The sequence below is a fragment of the Aythya marila genome, assembly GCF_965140915.1.
Source record: "Aythya marila genome assembly, chromosome: 20".
Taxonomy (NCBI): domain Eukaryota; kingdom Metazoa; phylum Chordata; class Aves; order Anseriformes; family Anatidae; genus Aythya; species Aythya marila.
This window is the reverse complement of record NC_139061.1, coordinates 9,691,898-9,715,238: the sequence shown is the minus strand read 5'-3', so window position 1 is coordinate 9,715,238 and position 23,341 is coordinate 9,691,898. Positions and strand designations below refer to the sequence as shown.

Below are 23,341 nucleotides of genomic sequence, written 5' to 3'. Positions count from 1 at the left end.
CACAAACGGCTCTGAAGGAACAGGGGGGGGAGCCGTGAGGCACAGGCCGTGCTCAAGGCTTTTTATTATATATATTTATTTTTTTATTATTTATTTTTTTTCCCTCGTTTCGTTATAAAAACGTTTCCGAGGAGGAGTGAATGGTTTTGGCTTGCGCACCACCTGCCTCTGAGGGGAGCGCTGTGTGGAGCCGCGTCGCTGCACATGCTGTTTTCATGGTTTTCTTAACCAAAATTCAATAAATTAATAAATAAGCTGGCATTTTAGCAGCATCTCGCCTTGTGTGTGGTGGGTATGGGTGCATGTGGGCACCCCAAACCCTGCGTGCTCAGGGTTACACGCACATTAATAAAAGATGCGTGGAAACTACCATCCAATTTCGTCATTTATCCATGGAAAAGGGCTTTTTGGGCTGCTGGAAAACTCCTCACTACCTACACAACAGGGAAGCGACAGCGCCTCGGTGCCACTGCGTGTGCGTGCCCATCTTCTCGCCTGGCAGAAAGGCCTGTGCTTTCAGCAACAGGAGCTTTGAAATCGGATACCGGCTGAAATCTTTATTGTAATATTCCACTTCAAAAGAGACCTGACTGGGTTGGAAAGGAAGGCGTGCTGCTGTCTGAATTAAAAAAATAAATAAATAAAAAATACGCACTTAAAACCAATGAAATTTGGTAAGGAGTAACTGTTGTTTAAGGAATAACAAGCTTAAGGACAAATGTAATCAGCCCTACATTTTTTCTATCCTGCAGCCCTACAAAAAGGTCATTCAATGGAATTACGGCACCAAAGATGAAACAACTTCTGTTTTCCCAGTACTCTGCTTTACAATAATTAAAGTCAGTGGCATGCTATAGTTCAACCATTTTAGCCTTACTAGTTGAAATATTCAACTTTCACTAATTATATAACATATTTTGATTTATTTTCACATATATCTGTAGATCCCTGAGAGTTTACTCATCTAAACACACCCAACTGTGAAATGAAATGTAGTGCCCTTGTCCCTGCCAGCCACTGAGCTAGCAGGCACTGAGGTGCACACACAAAAAGTGTCTCCAGCATATCACGGTGCTAACTTCTCTTGCATCTTTCTGAGCCGATACAGTGCCTTTCTTGTACAGACTCTGTGACCAGAGATGGCTTGCTTGCATTTCGTGGTTCTTGCAGAAGCATGGTTAATTATCTGTATCTATTCATAGCCTAAACATTCAGAATTAATAACTGCCGGTTGCTTCAGGGCAGAATTTGCCACGTTGGTTATTGACAATAAGTAATGGGAATTAATTGTCCTTCATTAATTCAGTGGTGAGCAACTGACTTCAGACAGCTTTAAAAGTGGGAGACCGCCACGCCGTGCTGCGCTGTTCTCATGCTTTACTCATGTGCTACGGGCCCCTCTGCTCGCCAGCGCTGCTACAACCACAGCTCCAGTCCTGCAACCAGCCCGCTGCCTGCACGCAGCTCGCAGGGCTCTGCACAGACACAGCAAACCTCCCACGGAATTTTTGCTTCGTGAAATGGAGTTGGCGTCTAGAGAGTTTGCTGCTTGTCCAGACACAACTCGGCTTTGTCACACCCAATTAACGCCTTAATTCTGAATCACGCTGGGAGACGTGCTCGCAGGTAGAACTCGTTGCAGGTCTTGTGCTTCAAACAGTTCAAAAATTAATATCCATGAGTAGTTTTGCACAAATGATTACTGCCATTCAGTTTGCGATGGAAGCCTTTCTTCCCTAGGCAAGGCTAGGAATTGTTTTCAAATAAATTACCAGAAAAACAGTTACCAGGAAACTCTGCTACAAACTATGATAATTGTTTGTAAGACAGGGTTGCCTACTAACGGCATCTGCCTGCTGTAGTAACTGCAACTAGTACGATACAGGCTGATTTTCTTTAATTCTGAAGACTATCTGGCTAGAACATGGAAGTAAACAAGCATAAACTCAGCATGTCCACAGTATATAACCTTCAGTCATCATCTTTCCGTTGACCAAAGCCTGAGAGAACCCCATAAATTCAAGAATATTCCACATGTCTGCCTTCAGGGATCTGATTTAGAGGCTTAATCTCCCTAGGTTTTATGATTCATTGCATTCAACAGACAAGGAAAAAATTGAAATATGGCCCATATGCACTCCTGTAACTCCACTGACATTAGACATCCATCATCAACTAGAGTTTGTATTCCGCTTCTGAAGTATTTCTATCTCCCATTCTTGAATTCCTCATGATCTTTAAATGTGTTTCTCTTCTCAACAACTTAATGAGGTCAGGAAGAACTGTCACAGTTAGGAAAGTGAACAAAAAGGGTGTTCTACTCTGAGCTTATGGGAAGACTGTGATAGATGGAGAAACTGAGCACCTCTCCTACCAATGCTCTGCTGGTATCCTGCCCCCCTGCATCATGCTTCTTTCCATTTGACACTGTTTGCTAATAAGAATTCATACAGAATGTTCCCACTAGAAGACAGCTCGGCTGTCAAAATACAGTATTAAATCAGCTACTGTTTAAAACAATTTTATAGACAAATATATGAGCCTTGAGTACTTTAAAGTAGAGTTGAAGACCATATTCTACCGTGTTGCTAAAGATGAGCTGTCACATGTTGGGATGCAGGTTGGGGGTGAATTGGTTTGGGTTCTTTGTATTTTCTTATAAAAGGCTGTGCAGCTCTTATTATCTGCACCACAAATTCCACCAGCTGCTCTATGAATTCATCGGCAGCGGAGCTTTATCATTCAGAGCATCGTATTTAGATAGGGTCGTCATTTTTATTCATCACTGAGGATGAAAATAAAATTTAGCTTTAATTCAAAGGCTAATTTAGATTTCGGTCTATGATTAACATTCCACATACAATTACTGCCATCAAAGTCAAGCATATGCATAAATCCTTGCAGGACTGGAGCCAAAACACTCATCCAATAGATTTTATATAAAGAATTATTCTTATCTATTATTTATGCAAGGGCCTGAACTAGCTAGCTCTTGACACAGCTAAGTCTGTCTATATATAAGTACTCATTTTCCTACTTTTCATCTGGCTTCTCCTCTACACAGTGTTATCTAATCTTACCAGCACTTGGATATAAACATCCCTCTTGAACCCACAGTTCACTAGCCGTAACATTACTCTTCTGCATATATGTTTATAGAAACAGTGTAAGTATTCAGCAAACGATCTCAGAAACCAAGTTTTCAGGAAAATGGGCAACATCTCCAACAGGTAACAGTACCAATTGTATAATTTGGTAAAACAAAACCTAAAAATAAATAAATACATATAAATAATGATTTAAAACTGTCATAAAAAGCTATGCTACAAAGTTATAAAATATTGTATTTACATATCATTAAAATACAGTTTTAAATTTAATTTTAAATAAAAAAGTTTAGCTAGTCCCCTTAAGACAGGGTGGAATCACCAGAATTTTAATACTATATTTTTGGCATGCAATATATACATAATTAAACAGTTAAAAAACATATATAAATGCAGAATACATAATGTAAGTGCAGTCGTGCTGTGGATCGTATCTATCATTATATTCACAATACCAGTCACAACATTTGCAAGTAAGAAAAACAGTAGCTGATTTTTATTAACAGCACTAATCAGGCAAGCGTGCGACAGCTCACTTTCCCTTCTGACAGGCACAGCCTCCGTTTCATCCTTTTTACTGGCGTTAGGGAGCTTTGCAACACTCCAGCAGGAGGGCACACTGGAGCCCTTCACGAGAAGCTTTGTGAACAGCAGCACGAGATCAGTCACTAGGAAGAAGACAAAGAAAGTCAGGCAGTGAGCAACGACCCATATGCAGTATGACAGATTGGCCATGCGGCGGGACACGGGGTCTGTGTGTGCTTGTGACAGGTGAAGAAGCACGAAGAGCACGAGGACGGTCAGCAGTAAGGAACAGACTGCTTCCATCCAGTCCTTGACTGAGTTTCTGTGCTTCTTCAGATAGAGCCCTACTTGCACACTTGCCATGTATATGGCTAGATATCCAAAGAGAGAGAGCAGGCCTTCCCTGTTGGCATTGAAAAAGCCAACCCTAGTGTCTTTGCCGTCGCTGCCGTGCAAGACAAATGTCTTCAGAGAGGTAATGTTAAGAATAAGCTGATAAAGTACAGCGAGATTCACAGCCACAATCCAAGATTTATTTGCTGGAATTATGGCTAAAAGTAGAGATGCTGCAAGCCTCACAAATGCTAAGGTAAAGAAAAAATTCCAATGCACTCCATACTCTGAAGTATGTTCCTGATACTCGATAGATTTAACACTAAGGAGTCGTCCAACGCCAAGGAAAATCAATGGCCAGATGGAAAAAAACTGCTTGGCCAGATGGTAAAATTTTGCTTGCGTCACATATGACTTTTGTCTAACTTCAGGACAAACAAGAGCATTACCGAAAATGAAAGCTCCAACCCCCAAATCCATAACTCCAGTTCCATAGGTCTCAGCTTTGGCATATCGCCGTGGGAACTGCGGGAAATCCACTGCTAAAATACCGATTGATGTCAGCACGTTGACATAAACACGTAACGCTGTTATTGCTGGAATGTATTCTGAATCCACGTACGTCCTCTGGAAGTCTTTTACAATTTGCCTGAAAGGCGCTCGGGTATCGTGTTTTCTTTGGCTGTATATTTTAGAAAATATTCCTGCACAGATGGCTGCAATGATGCTTGGCGGGAAAAAGATGATTGGAGACAGGACTGTGCAGGAGAACAGGAGAGGAGATACCAGCACAGCGAAGTCCAGCAGCAGGCTGCATGTCCTTGACCTGAGAGGCTTCCCATTGTGCAGGTAGTACAAAATCAAGAGGAGCCCTCTGCAAAGCAGGCAGAGCGGAGCTAGAGGCAAGCCCAGCGAAACTTCCAGCAAGCTCGTTCCGTTCAGGTTACTGATAAAGGCTTCTTTCAGCTGTTTTTGTGACATCCTGCTTCCTTGTGCTGGAATCAGAAGCATGAAATAGAGTCAGTGAGGGAAGGGAAGGGAAAAGGGAAGGGAAGAGGGAAGGGAAGGGAAGGGAAGGGAAGGGAAGGGAAGGGAAGGGAAGGGAAGGGAAGGGAAGGGAAGGGAAGGGAAGGGAAGGGAAGGGAAGGGAAGGGAAGGGAAGGGAAGGGAAGGGAAGGGAAGGGAAGGGAAGGGAAGGGACGGGGGGTGCCCTTCCCAGCCCCCACCTCAGCTCCCCGCGCCCCTTCCTCCCGCTGAGGTAAACCCGGGCCGCGCTCCGCGGCCGCACTTTCGGCGCTGGGCGGCAGCTGCCGATCCGCAGCGCCCGATTCGCCACGGGGCAGCCCCGCCGCGGCTCCTCCTCCTCCTCGTCCTCCTCCTCCTCGTCCTGCCGCCCTTCCTCCCGCCGCCCCGGCTGCCCTCGGCCCCGGTGAGCAGCCCCTTCCCTTCCCTTCCCCGTCAGAGCCGCTCCGGGCAGCCGGGGCAATGAGTAAATCCCCGCAGAGCACCGCCCGCAGCCGCCCCGTGCCAACCCCTCCGCTTTATTTCAGGGCTCCTCGGGGGGATTCGGGTGAGGGACCCCAGAGCCGAGGCCCCCGCATCCCAACGCCGCCGCCTTCCCGAGGGCTGGGCGGGCACAGCCGCAGCGCCGCGCTGTAGGAGCCGAGATGCCCAAGCAGGTAACGAGGAAACCAGGAATCGTGTTGGCTAATTAATTTTTTACTGCAGGAATAGGAATGCTGGCTTGTTTCCGGCCAAGTTAAGATTAGGTAACTGCTAACGCTTATTCACTCCTAGTTCAGGAGCTCGGCTGGATGTATGAACCGTGTGGGTTTGAGCTGTGTTGCTGACACCAAGACGAGATTTTTGGTATGCCATTAGCATTAATGGGGCAAGCATTAATACTTACAGCAAGCATATATCCTGAAGGGAAGCTCTTCAGCAGAATGAACCAACGCATGAGCTGTGCAGTGGAGCTGTCACAAGCCATATTTTCAAAAACTGTTTTTCTTCTGGCTAAGCAATCACCATTTCTTCTCAAACGATGTTGAGCAAAAGGGTGGAGGTGAGCAGAAAGCAGCTCCTTCTCAGGTCTTGCAATATCAGCGTCACGATAGGCTCCTTAAGAACTTGTTTGGTGCCAGAATAATACAGCGAGCACGTGAGAAGGCAGAGGAAGAATGGGCAATTGGCAGAAACGCATCTTGTCCATGGGGTATTTCATAGCTGTGTCTGTTCTCCGTGAAAGCTGCAAGCTTCTAATGCTCATTCAGAGGAGAACAACAGAAATCACTTTGATAGCAAAGCTTAACTGCGTTGCTACACTTTTTTTTTTCCTTGATATGTAAAATTTTCTGTTACTGGAAATTAATATCTTATGCTGTCTGCAAAAGATAATAATGCTCCTAAATGAGTACGTTATTCTTGCTTTTTTTTTTTAGAAATGTGTTAATGAGGTTTTGTGGTATATTTTCCTTTTTGTTAATGAGCTTAGCTCATGTAGTGAGAATGCTGCTAACTGAATTTAGCACTTGTTGTGCATAAACAATGTGATACTGTTCATTAACTTGGTTAACTTGTAAAGAATTGCATAGTTATGCTATTAAATACAAATGAGTAGGGTTACTTTGAAGGAGCTTCTGTCAAGGAGAAGGGGAACAGTAAAGGAATATCCAGAATGTAAAAACCAGGACTGGTGTCTTTTCCCTTCTAGCCCAAAAATAACAAGCAGGACCTGAAATCTCTTCTGTCTAAGTTTTCCATTACGTTTCAGCAACAAATGTGTCCTTCCAAGTAATTCTGTCAAGGACACAGGAGCCCAGAGGCTAAGATTTAAATACTTTCAGTGATTCAAAGGGGTCAAATCTTCAACTAATAGTCTTCACCTCTTAAAATGCTACTGTTTCTCTCCTCTGGCTGCAGTGCATGCACTCTGCAACTTCAGTCTTGGGGCTCTCAATCTCTGCTGTACAAATGAAGGTCTCTCCCAGGAAAACTGCTGTTTTGTTAGACCGCTGTAGCTTTTAGCTCTGCCTTCACCTCTGCAGCTAGTCCTTCCTGCTTCCCTCTGACCAAGGCAGTGCTTGCATTGAATGCATGACATTCATGGGCTTAGAAATACACCATTAAAAACACTGTACAAGTGTATTTGTGCTGAATGACCCGGACATTTGCTAGTGCTGGATAGTGTGAGATTAAGGGCACGTTCTTTCCGAGTGCCTTTGCTTACAGCTAGAGTTGCCAGCAATGAATTCAACCTACAAACAGCATTGTCAGCCTGCCAGCTCTCATATGCCAGATAACACTTTCTAAAAACAGACTACACCATGGGAAGCATTGATGCAGGGGGAGGATATTGCTTTCAAACTGGGAGGAACAGGAGCTCAAATATACTAACTTATGATTCTTGGTGACCGTGAACTTCTGTTATATGGAAGCAGTAGAAGAGCTATAACCTGTGGGGGATGAGGTGAAAGTCCAGCAGTATTCTGCCTTGGACTGGTGCTGACCTAACATCCTCTCTAGGTAAATGGCCAAAAAGAAGATTCCATCATCCCAAATGACCTCAGTGAATCATTTGAAGAAGAGGTTAGAGCTTTTCTCAGTGATGAAGAGAAGCTGCATCTTTTTGATGACCTAACAAAAGTTAATCCAGTGACAATGACAACAGGTAAGCAGCCAGCCAGGAGCGGCATCTCCTGAGGAGTCACTTTCCCTGGTGTCTGCCAATACCTATCATTAGCGTTCTCGCCACGTTCATATTATCCTGAACACAGTAGTTAAATATCCAAAGCCTATTAAAATTAACTGAGTCATGTTTGACTTGGTTGAATTTTTCTTTTTCAATACTGTTGTTGTAGTTAAGCCATACCGATCTCTCAGCAAGTTCTGCCTGCAGAACTCATGTTTGTGTTGTTGCTTCAGGTGGCATGGGGTTGTGGTTGAGACTTCATGCTGTTGAAGGACTCTTGGATGACCTTGTGATTGCAGTTGTTGTTTATGTGAACTTATCAGAAAACAAGGCTCTGACTTAGATTCAAAACATGCCCATGAAATTAGTTTTGAAAAGTAAATTTCTCATTTGACTTTTAAAAGCCCTGTTGAGACAAGCTAAGACCTGCTCCTAGGGTAGATGGGGAATTATTGCCTCTATCTGTTCTGCAAATGAACGGCTCTGCTTTCTAGGACTTACGGTGCAAAACCTCATAAAAGCACAGGATTTAATTAATCGAAGAGTTAACATCCCTTAAACTTTTTAAAAACAAGGGCAACTTTTAAGGCATTTTTATTTATATTATTTCTACAGATCTTTCTCGATCACCTTCTCATTCTCTGTTAAACATAATAGATAACATTTCTGAAGATTTTTGTTACAAATAGGAACAGGAAGAGTTGGATATACTTTTCAAAAGACACTAATAGAAGGTGTATCTTTCAGTTCTGAAATGTCTTCAAGCAAGATATACTGTAAACTTGTTTTATACAAATGCTGGCTGCAGCCTGGTGGCTTTAAACCCATTTCAGCCTATCTCCTGCCTCTATTCACCCGAGCTTATGAGAGAGTACCATGTTGCAGTTCGCCCCCAGGTAATCCTTATGTTTGAAATAATTGTCCTCCTGCAGAACCCAGATTTCAAGTTCTTCAAAATCTCTACATGAGCAAAATAATTCTAAAGGATAAAACCCATTTCTACTGAAATACGAGTTCTACTAAAAGAGCAGTACTATTTTCAGATAAATGTGTGAAGACCTTTGCTGCCCATTGCTGTAGAACTGTGTAATTACTGTTCTCTTAAACATGAATATTCTGTTTTACTGCCAGGATTTAAAACCTCACATCTTTGCAGTGGCTGAACAAACCTACAGAAATGTTCAAAGCCAGATAGACCCCATAAACCAGTCTATAATTGTTAGTGGAGAAAGTGGTGCTGGGAAGGTAAGGAGATTTTTTTCTATTGTCCTGACATTGTTTTTATGCTTTGAAATTTGGTAGTGATTTGTAGTGCAAAGTATTTCAGTGAGCAAGCAAAGAAGAAGAAAAAAAATTTCTGACAAGAGCATGTAGCCAGTCTGCTCTAGCAAGATTCTCTTGAAATATGCATAAAGCATTAAGTGATCGCTGCAATCAAATAGACTTAATATAACTACTCTCTAGGTAACATCTGTCACTTCTGGAAGGGCTATATTTGAATCATTTGATAGGAATCGCACCTGAGTTAAAGTCTCAGCGTAGTCTGTTAGGAAGCTATTATCTCAGCAAACCCTATATAACGACTTAAAAGAGGTAGGAAACTTCAGATTCTATCCTAAGCCCTTCTGTAATGATCCATTCCTATTCTGCAAAATAACTGAGGATATTTTTAAACCTGAGAACAAAACGATTTGCTGAATGTTAATGACTCAAAGTCCATTCACATTCAATTCATGTTAAGGTACTAGCTATTAATTCTAGCTGAGCTTCCAGATGGTTACATCTCAGTAAAACTGCTGTTCAGCAAAGCACTTCAATAGGATTTAAGTGTGTCTGTTGCACATAAGGATATGCACAGAAAGTTTCTGCTGAACTAGAGCTATAAACCTGACATAGTTACTCTCCAGCATCACCGCCAGCTGTGTTTTTGGAAGCTAGCACTGTTTCACTCACTGACATAACTAATGACAGTAAAAACAAAGGCCTACTGTCAAGTCTGTCTCTTGCAGACCTGGACATCTCGCTGCCTTATGAAATTTTATGCTTCTGTTGCTGCTTCAGTTACTTCCCCAAAAGACAATGAAACTGTGGAAAGGATAGAGAAGAGAGTGTTGGATTCCAACCCCGTCATGGAAGCATTTGGTAAAAGTAGCTTTTTTTTTTTTTAACAGCAAAGACAAGTAGTGGCCACGGTGGGCATTTTCTTTGTTAATATACAAGTCTAAGCTACCTCTCATTTGTCTCCTTAAAAGACAAACTCTTCAAATACTGGAACTGTATAGAAATCCCCCTTAATGTCTATATGCCCTGCACAGAAGAGTAAAACCACTCTGATTATGCTGTATGTGTCACTGGTAATTTCACAGGAAATGCATGTACCCTGCGGAATAATAACAGTAGCCGTTTTGGAAAATATATCCAGCTTCAGTTAGACAGGTAATAATTACTATTTTAAAAGCTTATCTACTGTCTTCTTTCTTTAAATTTTTACAAACCTATCTCTAAAGTCTGCCAGAGAATATTCAATGTCTTTATAAATATTTTGATTTACTGGCAGTTTATATTATTATTTCTTTTTTGTTTTCTGCTAGCACTCGTCCTGATATCTAAAAGAGAAATGGAAAAACAGAGATTCATTTAAGAACTCTGAATAAACTATTATATTAAACTTGCACAAAACTGAAGGTGGACTGCAGGGCATTCCTAGTCAGTCTGTATTGTGACAACAGAACATTTATCAAATGGTGAGGGAACTTTGTTAAAATCTTTGCTTCTTTTTTTTCCCCCTCTTTGCCTCTAGATTCCACCATCTGAGCAGTGCCTCCATTCAGACTTTCCTTTTGGAGAAGACAAGAGTTGCCTATCAGGCCCCCAATGAGAGAAACTTTCATATTTTTTATCAGGTGTGTTCAGTGAACTTTGCTAGATATTTCTGACAAACAGTGGGTATGAAATCACCAGATTTAGCACAGTGCCAACTTCCAAACAGTTCACCTGTCTGCCATGCTTCCATATTAAATCATATCCCCAGTCCCTTATTCTTCCTTGTCTGTGAGATGTAAATACCAAAGGCAGAATCCGGTCATTACCTTGTTTTCTGTCTCCAGATCACAAAAGGTGCCACTGCAGAGGAGAGGCTGGAATGGAACCTTCCAGAAGGGGCTGACTACCGCTGGCTGCCAAACTCTGAAAGAAATTTAGATGGTAAAGATCAATTCCACAGACTGGCCCTTAATAACAGCTGTAACTTTGAAGGAAGGCAGGTGAAAATGCGTCTGTCCCATTAAATCCCATGACCCAGGTTGATCAGCCAACAAGCTCCTGGTCTGGCCTCAACAGACATTTTGCAAAGCCACCAGCATTAATGTGATTTGGTTTTATGTTCTAGTTTGCACTGTCAATGGTTTTCACCTGACTTGAAATAGTGGTTTCTGGCCTCGCAAATTTGCATCACTCTGTGGTTATGTTTAGAAACTGTCTCATCTTTGGATGTGCTTCAGCACCCTGCTGCCTAACTTCCAAGCCCCACAGAGTTGGTACTAAGCCAGTGACTTGGTTCTCCAGATCGTCCTCTGGGATTTACCTAAAGAGTGTCTGGCTTTCTTGATCTCCTCTGACAATTCCAGCTAAACTGGACGTGGTGGAGAGTGTTCTGCATGCCTGCATGCATGGCTTCCTTTTGAATAACACCTGTTTGGCTTTTCAGAGGACTGCTTCGAGGTGACCAGGGATGCAATGTTTCACTTGGGCATTGACCGCTCCACGCAGAACAATATTTTCAAGGTCAGGTACAATGCATGGTCACCACGAGGCTGACACTGATGTTTGGAATGTCTTTTTAGTGTGGGATTTCTACTGAAGTAAATCTGTATCAGTGTCCAGAGCATGGGTTGTTTGGTATTAGATGCAGCAATATCACCTGGCGAGCCTGCAGCTACACGTGATGTTGCATAACCAAATATTAGTTTTTAAGTAAAAGCCTGCACCTGTGAGCTTTAGATTTCCTTCAGTAGCGCAGCACTAGAAATTACTGTAGAAGCTTGGAATCTACTTGCTTTTTTTGTGTGTAGAAATGTTTTGACTCACCCTGTTCATATGCCAAGGGCAAGGCTAAGAGGATGCTGCCTTGGAGGAAGAGCTGTGTTTTAGAAAACTCAGTGCTTGATTATATTGCAGGTGTTGTCAGGCCTTCTCCATCTCGGGAATATTCAATTTTCTAACCCATTGGATGAATCTCAGCCTTGTGAACTAGAAGACAAAATCAAAGGTGAGGCAACAAGCATGCCATACTCTACAGAGTACCTTCTTCTGGGTTTGGGTAAAAAAGATCCAAAATCCCACATTTAAGTTAGTGAGTTCACAGAAGTGCCATTTTGTGGTATCACCTCTAGACCTTCCATAACTTTAAAGGGGCTGCATTCATTTGACACTCCAGATAATCTTCCAACATTTTTTTTGCCTGAATAAGATTTTGTGAAGATCACTGGGGACTTGCTGAAGATACCGGTTGAGGAGCTACTGGAATCATTACGAATTCGAACAATAACTGCTGGAAAACAACAGCAAGTCTTCAAGAAGCCATGCTCTAGAGCAGAATGTGAGACTAGGAGAGACTGCCTCGCCAAAGTGATCTACGCTAAGTAAGGCCACACTGCTGTGCCAATCCATTTAATTTTTGTGAGGGAACAGGGAGGCCAAGGAGACTTACTTTCTCTGGCTTTTGCTTGGACACAACAGTAGTATAACTCTGCCTTTCCCTCCTGAGACGCCCTTGATTCAGTCACAGATACTGACATAGCTGCAGTATCTAATAGATTGTCAGAGAACTGCTGTTTAACATCAGCCAGGCAGCGTGTCATAACTTTCTTGCTGGATCAGTAAGAAAAGCAAGCTCTTTTCCAACTAATCCAGTTGTCATTGTCTGCAGATTGTTTGAATGGCTTGTTTCGGTCATCAATGAAAGCATTTATGCAGATACATCAGCGTGGACCAGCTTCATAGGTACGGTTATTCATCCCTGGTTTAACTGAGTTTAACCATAAGTCCTTCAACCTACTCCTAGACCAAAATGCACTAGCTCACCATATTCTTCCTAGGTTTGTTGGATGTTTACGGTTTTGAAGCCTTTCCTGAAAACAACTTGGAACAGCTTTGTATTAACTATGCCAATGAGAAACTGCAGCAGCACTTCGTAGCACACTATCTGAAAGCACAACAGGTAATATTCTACTAAGAGCAAATGTCAAATAGGATCATAACCATTCACTAAGTATAAAGTTTCTAGACCTGGACTTAGTGCCAGCACAGAGAACCCAACAGAATCTTGTAATCTGAACATCACTGGTACGTGGTACCTTGTGGAGGCCTTCTGCCACGGGAGAACAGCTCCATAAACCCAGTTGTCATGCCAGTGCCTTTAAGGTCAAAAACATTGCATATCAGCTTTTTTCTTCAATGAGAAAGTACAAGACTTGTCTTTCACAACAGAGAAGGTATCTGTTCCATGCTAAATACATTACAGTCACTTATCTAACTGGGCATGCCCTGCTAATTCAAGTTCTCATCTGAGTGCTCTGAGAGCTACAAAGCCCCTGCCAGACCTGGAGTGCTTCTCTAATAGATGTACTCCTGTCCTGGTTGAATTCCTCCACATTACACATGCATTACCCCAATGATCTTTGCCATTAACTGGAATCTGGGAAACTTTTCTTAATGGCACCAACATGATGGCACCTTCTGCCTCACAGCATAGTTATATCAATTTATTGAGGACAATAGCACCTCTTTGCCCATAATTTGTGCTTTCATATGCTTTTTCTTTTTTTCCCCCCACCTACCTTCGTTAGTATGCCAGGGGTTAATGGTCAGTGAAGACGGAAACCAAGTTCAAGCACATGGTTACTTGCCTTGAAACTAATTCACGACCTCTGTTTGTAGCACTCCTGCCAATGCCTGCCTGCCCTCTTACCTCTCTTGATCTGGCTGTGTCCCAAACCATCTGAATGCCATTAGTGGCTATGCTGAGCAAGCTCTTGGCAGGAGACTTTTAAAATAACTGTCCAGGGCTTCTGCTTGTTAAGCACTCCTGACAGTTTGTTCCATAATTTGGCGTAAATATTGTACAAACTGCCTCAACTGATACCTTTTTCCATTTCCTTTTGGATCAGGCTTTATTTAAATTGAGCCAAGTTAGTGAAGTCTGGCACACAATGGCAGGTTTAGGGCTGTGTCCCAGTCTAAGGAATTCTGTGTATTCCTTGCACTTCAAGGGAAAAACCAGTCAGTACAGCCAGGAGAGGCTTAGTGTCTATTTGTCTTAGTGTCTTGGCCTCTGTTTACTTTGTAAAGCAGCTTTTCAGGTCTCACTAATAAATCTAAATTTCCCAAATAATGAAATAAACTGTTCCAATAGGAGCTGCTGCTACATAATCAAAAGCTACTTGGGGTAAAATATCCTCAGCTTTTTTTTTTTTTCCTTAAGATTTCCACCGAACATGAACTGGTCTTTGAATAACTAGGATGAGTCTGTGATTAACTTGTTAAACAGTAACTGCATCAAACTGTGAAAAAAACGGTGCAGTTATTTGAGCTCTAGTGCCCTCTGCTGCACAACAGCCAGTTTCTCTCTTACTTCAGGAAGAATATGCAGCTGAAGGCCTACAGTGGTCTTTCATAAACTACCAGGACAACCAGAACTGCCTTGATCTGATCGAGGGCAATCCTCTCAGCATTTTTTCTTTGCTGAATGAGGTAAGTGCACACCTACACTCCTAGTGCTTCTGGCCTAGTTGCCTGCCTTCTGTCTCAAGCCACCACAGAAAACATGAATGCTAAATTAGTATGAAACTTGCCAGCTACAAAATTTCTGCAGAACTTACCTTTTGAAACTACATGCTCATTACAATCATGACATTTCTCTGTCCTATTCAGATTTTTTTTTTCCCACTGATCCAGGATGTTTTGATTCAAACATGAAGCCTCAATTACATCTTTTTTCCCCACAGTATTTCAGGGCTTACATACCAAGAGCAATTCTAAAAGTAAAATGGCTATGATTTTAATTTAAAGTTTTAGCTTTTAATTATTAAGGACAGCTGGTTTTGACTAATACAAAATGCTGCAATTTTGTCTTGTCTGTTATGCAGGAATGCCGTTTGAATAGATCCTCTAACCCTGACCTGTTTCAAACTCGGATTGAGAAAGCCTTGTCTGATAATCAATGTTTAAGTCGAGACAAATTTAGCAAGAAGCCTAACTTCATTATTTCACATTATGCTGGTGAAGTCTGCTATCAGCTGGAAGCAATGGTGGAGAAAAACAAGGTAGATGTTTTCAGAATCAGCTGTTTAAAAACAAAACCTTGTAGGCCAAAAGAAATTTTAAATTAAAACATCACTAACATGTATATTCAGCAACGTTTACTGAATTTGCTCACCTCACTCCAAATAAACCATTCAGGCCCTGTAGAATTGGATAATGTCCTTGGTCTGCTTTTCAGTGAATGGTCACGGGCACAAGTAAAATCTTTTTTAACAGACCTTTCAGCTGAGGATTAAGTGGATCATGTATTACCAAATCAGGGCTTCTTCTGTTCCTGAGACAATGCAGAAGTGTTAATGGCATCAGCGCCATATATTTATATATATATTTATAGTCATAAATATAGCACTTAGCCTCATAAAAAAATCAGATAAGTTTATGAGAAACAAGAGCACGGATGTCACCGAAACTCAAGTTTTGGCCTTGTTGTGCCATCACAGGACAAAAGAAATAGTCTGTAGACTACTAAAACTGTAGTCCCGTAACAGTTTTTTCATAATCAGAAATTACAGCAAATGATACTATGGTGATGGAAAAAAATAGCAACTCATTTAAAAGGAAGACTTTCTAATATTTGTTGCAGACTGTGCAATTGGGATTAAACTAGTCCTTGGATTTCTAGCTCACTTAAGTTGTATAAAAAGAAAAACATTAGGAGCAGTCATACATTTGACTAGATTTGCTAGATGTTTTGCCAAACTATTTTCTGTTCTCAGATCTGACTATGAATGAATGCATGTAGTCAGATTTGAAACTACAGCTGTGGTTAAGTCACACTTGGCATCCGAAATACTATTCCGTTTATTTATGTGGAATTTTTTGAAATCTTCAAAGCTTTCTGCATAAGGCCAAATGCTAATGAGTCATGTTTGTGTTTGCAGGACCCCATTCCACCAGAACTCATCCATGTTTTGCAGAATTCTAAGGACCCTTTGCTCCAAAAACTATTTCCTGTGACAGAAACAAACCAAAATAATGTCAGAACCCAGAATAGAGCAGCTGTTATTACGGTGGTGTCGAAGTTCAAGGTACATTCTATTCAAGTTTCTACTTTCTACTGCTGTCTTAATAACTAGATGAGAAAGCAATATAGTTGGAACCAAGATCAGTAAATGTTATTAAATGAGATGGCTGTAAAACTGAAGTAGTGTCAGGCTTCTGATATTCTCTGGGTTTAGAGTTTTAAGTCACTCCAGTCCTAGCTTTTCCTTTAACAGTTGGGCATCTGCCTTTATTAGGCTTCTTCCTACTTGTTCTTCTTGATGGGTTAGCTTCAATTGCTGTCCCTGGTACAGTTTTGGAAACTTTCTGAATTTACTATCAACAATTTTTAAAAGCATCCATAGAGTGGAATTTTCGCTCAAAATGTCCTTAAAGAACAGCTCTGCTAATACTAAGTCTGTAGAGCCATTCTTGCAAAAAAAATGTTTGTTTTTATAGAACTGTGATTAGCAAAACTACCTATGGAGGAGGAATCCCTAATTATACCTGTATTTGTTTTCTGCAGGGCTCACTTGAAAATCTCATGCAAATTTTGAATAGCACCAAACCACATTACATCCGATGCATCAAGCCTAATGCTGACTGCAAGGCACTGACTTTTAAAAGAGAAGAGGTAATTCTTCAAAAGCCTTTATTTTTTTTTAATGGTACATTTCAAAAGAGCTTTTTCTCCTTTACAACTTCCAAGATAAATGTCCTTTCAGAATCATTGATAGTGCCTCTGAAATGGCACCAGTAAGCTCAGCAGCTTGTTCAGATTCAACTTACTTGTTGCTCTGTAAGAAATTCTCTTACCAAAGTGCTCGTAGGTCATTTAGAATGCTGCCTTTGCAGTCTGCAAGGTAGATAAGGGTGATCTGGCTGTTGGCTGCCCAGGTCACACAGATATCCTCACAGCGCATACTCACAATAAAAGTTTGCTTGCTTCTTCTGGTGTCTGGTCTGGGAGGGCTGCCAAGTTAGATGAGATCAGCTGACAAGCATGTCTTTGGGAAAAGAACGGCAGATGCTAAAGCTATAACTAGAGAACCTTCTCTGATGGGAAAATAAACAGCTGAGGCAGTGCTGCATTTATTTTAAACACACTGAGAATTTGCTGATCGCATGCTAGTGTTAAAATATCAACATTGGGTTTCCATGTTCTGTTGCATTTGGTCAACGCAGGGTACGTGGATACCACAAGAAAAGGCAAAAGTGGACTTTCCCTCCATATCAGCACTGCCTTGTCCCTCCTCTGGCTGTTATACAGCGCAGTAACTCAGCAGCCATGTAATCACCTTTTCCACCCTCTCCATTTGTTCCCTAACTGGCAGTGTGGTGAGGCATGCCAGGCACACACTAGCTGAGCTGAATGTGGCTTGGGTTGAGCACATCCCATGCACACTTCACTGCAGCTTCCACAAAGAACAAGACAGTGTTTGCCTACCTAAACCAACTCAATTTATGTCTCAGGTTCTCAGCCAGCTTCAGGCGTGTGGAATAGTTGAAGCCATCACCATCAGTGCAGCAGGCTTCCCTATTAGGTAAGTCCAAACTTCTTGGGCAATGTCTTGCATAATCAATTTCTATAGCAATTAGCAGTATATTATTTATTTCAGAAGTATATTTATTCATGTTATTGACAGCTTAGCATCAATAGGGTGAGGCTTGCTGTTATCATAAACAAGCGTAATTCTTGCCCAGTTTTTGTTACAAGCAAAAATAATTGTATATTACTGGGCAAAAGACAGCCTCCTGAATTTCTTCAGCAAGTTTATAGTTTCTTTTGCATTGGTGACTACACAGGCATCACTTTATTTGCAGTCTATGAGCTGCAATTTTGAAGCCATTCTGCAATTCTTTCCCCTCAAAGGATAGGTTATTTACCAGATAGTAAATAAATGATACTTGCCTAGAATTTACCCTATTTTTGTCTATCAGGATCTCTTTTGAAAGTTTCACTGAACGCTATGAAATACTGAGAAGATCACGTGGGTACAATAAAAACAGTGTGTGTGGTAAAAGCAACTATCATACTGCCAAGAAAAAAGGTACGTTTCCTTAGAAAATCCCTCTGCTGTAAAATAAAATTATCACTGCACCAAGTTGCTATTACATACATCAGATGCAATTACTATATTCAGCACTTAGCAAGACCATTATTCTGAAAATATTTTCCTAATTTATCTACATTGACTTCAATTTCTAATTTGCCTAATGCATATATATATATCATGCTCTTTTTAAGACAGCAAATCTTTCATCTTACTGCTGTTTTTCTGTGTACCTCTTCAATAGAAAAATTAGTTATGATGGTGTTTGGGTTTGCCCCCAGTTTAATTTGATTTAGAGCTGTCTCTTAAGTAAACTTGAAAACCACTTACCTTTTTGCTTATATTCCTTCTCCTTCCTTTTTTTTTCCCCACCTTGTCTTCTTGCCAAACACACTGACCTTCTAGCTTACTTGGATTCTGCTGCTTCTTCTGCCTTTTGCAAACTTCTATATGCAATTCTTTTTTCTAAACAAGAGGATGGACTTTAAAAAACATAATCCAGTCTACCAGGTAATGTCTTTGGTACGTGTCACTCAAAGAAGGAGCTCATCAGGTAGTTACATTTAATATTGCAAGTTACTGCAAACCCCTTCCCTCTCCCAGATTAATCCCATTTTCTGGGGTCTGCTCAGTAACCAGCAAACGTAGAAAACAAGATCAGTAAGTACCAGCCTATTTCAGCTAAGTAAAACGGCTGGAAATCTGTTAACCCTGCCAAAATAGAATGAAGTAATGAAGTACAGGCTGGAAAATTACTTACACACCATATCTTTCTCCCCCAGTTAGAAACCCATTAGTTGAAATGCTTCATTGTGATAGGTTACTACTCCTTTTTATCTTTAGCAGGTTATAAACTGCAAACAAAATAAAACAATTTCCTAAACACATGGATAAGCTTTTGGTTCCCTTATCAGCCTAACCCTAGCCTCATAGTCACCAGATGTCTTCCTGTAAGCAAGAATTGTTTGTATTTGTTTTCAGTACCTTAAAATGCTCTCATCTCCTTAGAAATAAGTACAGCAGAAAAGCAAATAGTGTCCAGGATGGAAAGATACAGAGACCATCAAGTTCCGGCATTGGGCATGCAGAATACTCATGCAGCATTGCCTTGAGCAACACAATCTCTTTCAAGGACAGGTCTGAATTAAGTCTACCTCTATTTCCAAATAGGTTAATCTGGCTAACATGTTTGTCTCATAATGTAAAAATAAAAAAAATAAAAATAAAAAAAAAAGTCCTAGAAACAGTTATAATAACCTCTTACTGCTGCAATAAATTCCTGCTTAGTGTGTGACCCTGATTCCTTTAGCTGCTTCTGATACCCTATTAAAGCTGTAGAATTGTGTAGAATTTGTTTTCTATTCCTGCATCATGCAGTACATTAACACCATCAGTCTAACACCTTGCTTTTTGCTCTTTGTTACTAATAGCTTGGGGTTTTGGTTATTTCATCAGATTTTCTTAGTACTGAGCTGCTCAAATCCATTCTCAATTGCATCGCTGTTGCTTTCTAACATTTCCAGGTAGTATACTTTAAACAATGTAAGAACAGCTGAGTCCTCCCCAAATTTGTTTAATTGTCTAGATCTGCCCAAAGTATCATTATCTGTGCTAGTCTGAACAGGCTGCAATGGAGGCAACAAGACAACACCTTAGCACCCAAACTACATCCTAGTTTAAACACACTGAGCTGCCTTTCTACTTGTTACCATATGGCAAAATCTGTGCTGTTGCATTGTTTCCCTTATAGCTAGAACTAGAATATCTCAGCCATCACCTCCTCCACTCCTGTTGTAGGTGCATACCCCCTAAGTGGCCAAGTGTCAGTATAAGGACAGTTAGTTGCTCTTGATTTACAAGTTTTGTAATACCTTCTCTTCAATGCTCCATTTGCAGGCAAGACTGCAGTGACAGATGATGACAAAGCATCATGTTCTGTCATTTTTGAGATACTTCAGAATGTTGTTACAGGACAAACTGCTGCTGAGCCACCAGGGAAGAGATCAGATAACACTTCAGTGTACTGCGGCAAAACCAAAGTATTTATGGCTAATTCTGTGGTAAGCATGTTATTTCTTGGATAACAGTTCTGGAGTGAACTCAGACCTAGTGCTGCAAGCGTCCTCTCAGTTTCAGTTACGGCTTTCCCTGGCTTCAGCTCACACACTTGGCTACTCTTACAGGTCTAAGCAAATTCTTTTTGACAAAAGCAGAGAAAGCACTTCTGGAAAGCTTGCACACTAAAGGGTATAGCCATAAAAGAACCCCCATTCGGTGGAGCTAGTTTTAAGCCAGCTGCTACTGTGACTTTGGGAGCTTCTGCTTTTTCCCCCCACAATACTCTTTTTTTCCTCCCTCAGATACTTACACTTTTCGTTTTAATTTATATATATCTAAAAAGCATTAATGACACGCTGTCACTTCAAAAATGTAAGCAGTCTTGGGACACTGAAATGTGCGTGTAGGTTTCCAGCGAATAACAAATGATTGTAGAAGGGTTAAGAACATCTGTCCCTGACTATTAACTGCAGGCTTGTATCCCCATTGCAGCTAGAGCAACTTGAAGCTAAACGAGCAGAGGTGTTGAACGAGAAAGCATTTTGCATTCAGTGTTGCTGGAGAAGATTTAAAGAGAAGAAACTTGAGAAGGAGAGAAGGTCTGCAACCCTCATCCAAGCAGGTAACTTGATGAGGGTGTGGCTGGGCATAATGCAGCAAGTAACATTTCAGCTACACTGGGTGCTTAAAGAGGAAGAATGGATATGCTAAGTGAGCGTGGAGAAAGCTTAAGTGACTTCTCTCTTACACTGTGTGCAACAGAAGCTGAGATTCTTTGTACTCACATTTCTTTTAATTAAATCTTCAGCTATTCGTTCCTGGTTAGCCAAGAATCGCTTCCAAAGGATGCGCAGGGCTGCTAATGTTATTAAGCATCGCTGGAGGAAATGGAGAGTAAGTACGTTGGTGCAGGGAAGCATTAAAATTGAGCGACTGAGGCTTTGTACTGTTAGAGAAATAATCTACCGCTGTCAAGTAACTGTACAAAACCAATACTGACAGTTCTCCAGAAACTCTTCTCAAGCTGAAGTGTAGATGATGAATGCTTGCAGGGTGGCAGCTAGAGACTGCAGAATAAACTCATTCCTAATTATCTTTATAAAATGGGAAAGCATCCCAAAAGGTGTCCTATCCTTTATGATGGCCTATTTTTTAGGCTCTTAGCTTTGCAGTTTTAAGTTTTGTTCAAGATGCTGGAAAATCTTGTTTAGCAATACTGTTCTGTGTCTCTTTATCAGGCAGAAATGGCTGCTTTGGCAGCAGCAGAACTGGATGAGGGTGAAGAAAAACCACTGTTCTCAGTTCCTGGCACTACAACATCAGCCAAATCACTTTGCTCTTTGGAAACAACCTGGCCCCTACGTGCAGTAATTCAGTTCTGGCCTCTTGGCCTCGTCCTGGCTGCTGCGCCTGTTACCATAGCGGGACTCCGGAGAGACCTGTCCCTGCTGGCATGCTTGAAAGTACTTCAGGAGAGCGACTGCTACAAGACAGAAAGCAGCTTCCTTGGCTGTGGCATTACTTCCATTAGAGCTCTCCCACAGGTAACGTACCTCACACCCTCAAGTCAGCAGCACACCTAAGGTCTCGTGAGTTCAGGATCCTGTAACAGTATGGGCTTGAAGTCTGCTGTCAGGCTCTGGTCTTCCCTTGTCCACTGGGTTAGATATGCAAGCATGATGCTGATATCAACAGGTCAAGCTAGACACACGACCAAAAAGAGACCTAAGCATGAAAGTGCTTGTTAATCTGTCATAGGAATAAACAGAACAAAGCTCTGCTTCAGAAACAGACAGGAAAGGATTCAAATGCGGGCTCTGCTGTTATGTTCTATGTATTTTTTTCTGCTTAGGGAGACTAAATTGGTACAAGAAAACGTGCCCATATGGAAAAAGGCACTGCCTATCCCAGTAATTCTATATTAACATCATGCAGATGACTGCACGCAGACTAATTAGGATGGAGGGTTTTCAGGGCAGAAGGCAGGGAACAACCGTCCAGTACTTCACCTCCTACTCATGCGCAGGACAGAATTAAAAGCCATTTACCAAAAGCAAGCCACAGCCCACACCAGCTTCTCTGTGAGGTTGCACTCCATTTAGAGATCAACTTGTTCCCATTTGTTAAATTTTTGAGCTTGCCTAAAATCATGCTTGCAAGAGTATAACTTGTGCATGGTCACAATTACTCTAAGTAGGAAGACGTAGTACCAACTAAATACTCAGATCTTGAGAGTTTAAGCTACCTTCAGTGCAAGTTGTGGTATTGATACTCTTCACAGTAATCACTGATCAAATCAGTTTGTAGGATACCCCTGCAGGTCCCCCTCTACCCTTAGTCATATTTAACAGCTGCTCGTGTACTTTGCGTACTAGGGCAGTAACCAGTCTGAATAGCCAAACTAGCTCATAACCCTGCAAAGTATCAACTGACCTCCACCTCTTTTCTTTCTAGGGCTCTGTCAAGTTTCACTGTAAGAAGTCTCCCCTGCATTACGCAAATGTCAGTCCCCATACAGCTGCCTATTCTATCACTGGATTTAACCAGATTTTATTGGACAGAAAAGGACTCCTTCCAACCTAAGTTTTGGCCATCTGCACATACTGAACCTTTTCGTTCCAGGAAGGACTGCTGCAGGCTGCTGCTTTCAAATTACTCAACGTCCATATCTGCTGCTACCTCAGAGCTTTCTATAGTGATGCATTGTATATATAATATAATATACTACAAATTCAGAACACATGGGGGATATTCCTCCTCCCACACACGCACATATTAGAGGAAATAGCACTATGAGAACACTCAACATAATTAAACTAGATCAAGTGCTTTAAACAGTATATACTTGAACAGAACTCTTCTGGCACTACAGGGGCAGAGCAAGAGGCTGGTAATGAGATAGCAAAAAAGGCAAACCTTTCTGATGTGTGCTGCATTCTCGTTGGGAGGCACAGCTAGTCAGACTGATCGCAAACATTCAGAAACCTGTGACTGAGGAAGTAGCAGTCAGCTGTAACACTACAGGCAGACATCTCAGGGAAAAGCAACACTGGACTGTTTGCTTTTTATCTGTAGGACCAAAATATGCATAATCTTACAAGTGCCATGTGTTTCTAGCACTACTTAGCCATAGCTGAGGGGCCAAAGTTCTCCTTAGGGGTGCCAATACCATCTTTTTGTTGTGTACGTGGGTCTTGAAAACATTCAGCTCTTCTGTGTAGGCCACTTTTAAATAAAACTGTTAAGTATCTTGTGAAGGTGCCTGACTATCC

The 23,341-nt window shown here is 41.5% G+C and overlaps 2 protein-coding genes across 4 annotated transcripts; one reads left to right on the top strand and one right to left on the bottom strand.

The window, feature by feature from the left end:
- Positions 1-468: 468 nt before the first annotated feature.
- PIGW (phosphatidylinositol glycan anchor biosynthesis class W) lies at positions 469-11,849 on the bottom strand. 3 transcript variants are annotated; one of them, XM_082776326.1, is made up of 4 exons: positions 11,743-11,849; positions 10,746-10,842; positions 5,875-6,229; positions 469-4,960 (listed from the first exon to the last, which is right to left on the bottom strand). In XM_082776326.1, the coding sequence occupies exon 4, from the start codon at positions 4,944-4,946 to the stop codon at positions 3,426-3,428; it is 1,521 nt and encodes a 506-aa protein (XP_082632452.1). In that variant the 5' UTR covers positions 4,947-4,960; positions 5,875-6,229; positions 10,746-10,842; positions 11,743-11,849; the 3' UTR covers positions 469-3,425. The 3 variants fall into 3 exon arrangements, with proteins under 3 accessions (XP_082632452.1, XP_082632451.1, XP_082632453.1); XM_082776325.1 differs by having other exon boundaries at positions 5,875-6,223; XM_082776327.1 differs by lacking the exons at positions 5,875-6,229; positions 10,746-10,842; positions 11,743-11,849 and having other exon boundaries at positions 469-3,775; positions 4,415-4,998.
- On the top strand, positions 5,330-23,326 carry MYO19 (myosin XIX). The gene is made up of 25 exons (XM_082776324.1): positions 5,330-5,394; positions 5,516-5,644; positions 7,491-7,635; positions 8,404-8,552; positions 8,788-8,901; positions 9,666-9,798; positions 10,023-10,092; positions 10,457-10,559; positions 10,764-10,860; positions 11,363-11,439; positions 11,833-11,923; positions 12,125-12,296; positions 12,584-12,657; positions 12,753-12,874; positions 14,293-14,406; positions 14,802-14,978; positions 15,858-16,004; positions 16,484-16,591; positions 17,431-17,501; positions 17,899-18,008; positions 19,908-20,071; positions 20,562-20,691; positions 20,878-20,963; positions 21,308-21,613; positions 22,524-23,326. Exons 2-25 carry the CDS (start codon positions 5,633-5,635, stop codon positions 22,650-22,652), a joined length of 2,901 nt encoding a protein of 966 aa, XP_082632450.1. The 5' UTR covers positions 5,330-5,394; positions 5,516-5,632; the 3' UTR covers positions 22,653-23,326.
- Positions 23,327-23,341: the final 15 nt, after the last annotated feature.